The 3,105-nt window shown below is 34.0% G+C and overlaps 1 protein-coding gene across 1 annotated transcript; it reads left to right on the forward strand.

The window, feature by feature from the left end:
• The first annotated feature begins 2,148 nt into the window (after positions 1-2,148).
• LOC126409234 (NAD(P)H-quinone oxidoreductase subunit 2 A, chloroplastic-like) lies at positions 2,149-2,901 on the forward strand. Its single transcript, XM_050075263.1, is given in 3 exon segments — positions 2,149-2,254; positions 2,257-2,395; positions 2,397-2,901. Coding segments are annotated over 3 exon segments (750 nt in total).
• The last annotated feature ends 204 nt before the right edge of the window (positions 2,902-3,105 follow it).

The following is a 3,105-nucleotide window of genomic DNA, read 5'->3' on the forward strand; positions in this document are numbered from 1 at the left end:
TCCCTTCCTACGAAGAGACCTAGACATTGTAATCTTCCCCACAAATGTTCCTACCCTAGGATGGTATTCAGAGTGGTTGGAGCAGTTTTGATAGTGTACCCCTTGTATCTTGACTATTGCAGATTGTAGTATCACCCTTACTCATAAGAAGGAGGTGAATGGACAATTGAAAAGAGAAGGAAAGAAAAGAAACCAGATTCTATATGGACAAATTCAAACTCGAAAAGGTCCTTTCTGATTTTTGAAGAATGAGGGGCAAGGGGATTGATCGAGAATGATTGCTTCTTCTTATTATAAGTATGAGATTGTAAGATTATGATTTGATTTGCATATATTTGTTCGGTAAAATGAACAATCAATCTTATCCCTTCATCATAATTAAAAATGGAAAAGTGTTCAATTTAAACATGAAAACATGATTGAATTGGTCGTAGTTACTCTTCGAGATGGAGTGGAAGAAGGGAGGAGATTCTTGAAATGAGGAATAGAATCCAATTCCTTCAAAAGAATTGAATGAGGAGCCCTGAGGTGAAAATATCATGTACGATTCTGTAGAGCGAGTGACTTGTCTGCCAACTTTAACACTGTCACCCTCAAAAAACCAAACTCTGCTTTATGTAAAGTTGCCAGAGTACAATTAACCTCTAGATTTGAAATCACTGCTTATATACCAGGTATTGGTCATAATTTAGAAGAACATTCATTAGTATTAGTAAGAGGAGGAAGGGTTATGGATTACCCTGTATGAGATATCACATTGTTCAAGGAATCCTAGATGCCATCAGAGCAAAGGATCATCAACAAAGGTGTTCTAGTGCATTGTAGAGTCTTATCCAATACTTGTGTTGTTTGATGATGATGCCATGTGAATCACTAGAAACATGTGAAGTATATGGCTCACCCAATAACGAAAGTTTCATTAGGGGACTGGAGCAAGCTACCATGAGACAAAAGATTTTCTTTCTAAAGAGATTCAAAACTATTATATTAATATGTCCAAGGTCCAATATTGAAATCATTTAGAGGTTTTCCCTGACTTTGTCTGTGTCCAAAAAAATTCAAAACACATCAACTTTTTCGTCTGAGTCAAATAGTAATGATCAAAACACTTTTTTTATACTATTTCGAAAACCCAAGGACTCAATCATATGGATATGTAAAATACAGGATTTCCAATCCTAGCAAGAAAAGGAGGGAACTAGATGCTCAATTTCAAGTGTGTAAATGGAATTTCATAGTCGATCTCATGGATACATATAGAATTCTGTGGAAAGCCATGTTCAATGAAAGTCGTATGTATGGCTTGGAGTGAGATCTTTCATATCTTTTGAGATTTGATCTACAATATGAGGTCAAAAAGCCAAAATAAGTTATTCATTTATTGCATAAAACCGATTCTTGAACATTTTTCACACTCATGCCATGCCAAGGTACTGCAGAAGAAAAAATGGCAAAATCTGATCCAATTTATCATAATCATTGGCTTGTCAAATTATCTATCAAGCTATGAAAAATATTCAATAAAAGATAGAAACAAATCTACTATCTGTTTTACGTCAAACAATACATGGAGTAATTCCTCATATAGTAGTAAAAAGCAAGATGTGTAGGTGGATCGACTCATCAAGTTCCCTTTGAAATAGAATCTACACAAGGAAAAGCACTTGCCATTCGTTGGTTATTAGAGGGATCCCGAAAATGTCTAGGTCCAAATATGGCTTTCAAATTAAGTTCTGAATTAGTCGATGCTACCAGGGGGAGTGGCAATGCCATATGTAAAAATGATGGCAGAAGTCCAATAGAGCTTTTGCACATTTTCATTAATCCATGAATAGGATCAAACATTATTCCATTCCATGCTATTTCAATGAGATTCGTCTTTCTTATATTCTTAAGCAAGCCCAAAGAGGGCTTAGTTGCTCCATAATTATGTTTCTATTTTCTTTTCATTTGTTTCGAGAAATGGTCACTTTTGATTCTTTCTTTTTTTTATTGATTATTTTCTGATCGAGATGTATGAATCCATGGATCTTTGCGTCTATATAGATATTTATCCTCTTCATGGGGACTTTGTAAATATCTCATTCCAAAAATAGAAAATTTGAAACAATGAGGACTTTTTTGAAGATTGGATGTAGTTACAAATTCATGATCTAGCATGTCCAGAATGAAAACTTCATTCTTGATTCTACGAGAATCTTTATGAAAGCATTTCATTTGCATCTCTTCAATAGAAGTTTTATTTTTCCATAATGTATCTAATTTTTGGCCTAATTCTTCTTTTGGTGATCGATTTAACCTCTGATAGAAAATATACACCTTAGTTATATTTCATCTCTTCCACAAGTTTAGTAATGAGCATAACTGCTCTATTGTTCCATTGGAGAGAAGAACCTAAATTTCCAAACAAACAATTGCAATGAAATCGTTCAATTCCTTATTTTACTATGTTCAACTCTATGTATTCCTCTATTCATAGAATACATTGAATGTAGAAAAATGGCTATAACAGAATTTCTGTTATTTGTATTAACAATTACTCTAGGAGGAATGTTTTTATGTGGTGCTAATGATTTAATAAGTATCTTTGTAGCTCTAGAATATTTCAGTTTATGCTCCTATCTATGATCTGGATGTACCAAGAGAATTGTACGGTCTGATGAGGCTACTACGAAATATTTACTCATAGGTGGGACAAGTTCTTCTATTTTGGTTTATGGTTTCTCTTGGCTATATGGTTCATCCAGAGGAAAGATCGAGAAATGAGAACAATCTTATCAATATACAAATGTACAACTCCTCAAAAGTTTTGCGCTTATATCCTTCAATGTAGGAATCGGGTTCAAGCTTTCCCTAGCCCCTTTTCATCAATGGACTCCAGACGTATATGAAGGAGTGTAGTTATTTTGACAAATTTCTACCTCTATATCCATCTCTTCTCAGAGATGTTTGAATTTTTCAAAACTCCATGGAAATGTAGAAGAGAAATGCTATCCCCACTCATACCAAGACACGATTTTTACCAAAAGTTGATCGTGATCTTTAATTCAAATAACAATTAAAGTGAAGTAGGGTCAAAAACAACAAATCTCTTTATGAAAAACA

Source organism: Nymphaea colorata, chromosome 14 (genome assembly GCF_008831285.2).
Source record: "Nymphaea colorata isolate Beijing-Zhang1983 chromosome 14, ASM883128v2, whole genome shotgun sequence".
NCBI lineage: Eukaryota > Viridiplantae > Streptophyta > Magnoliopsida > Nymphaeales > Nymphaeaceae > Nymphaea > Nymphaea colorata.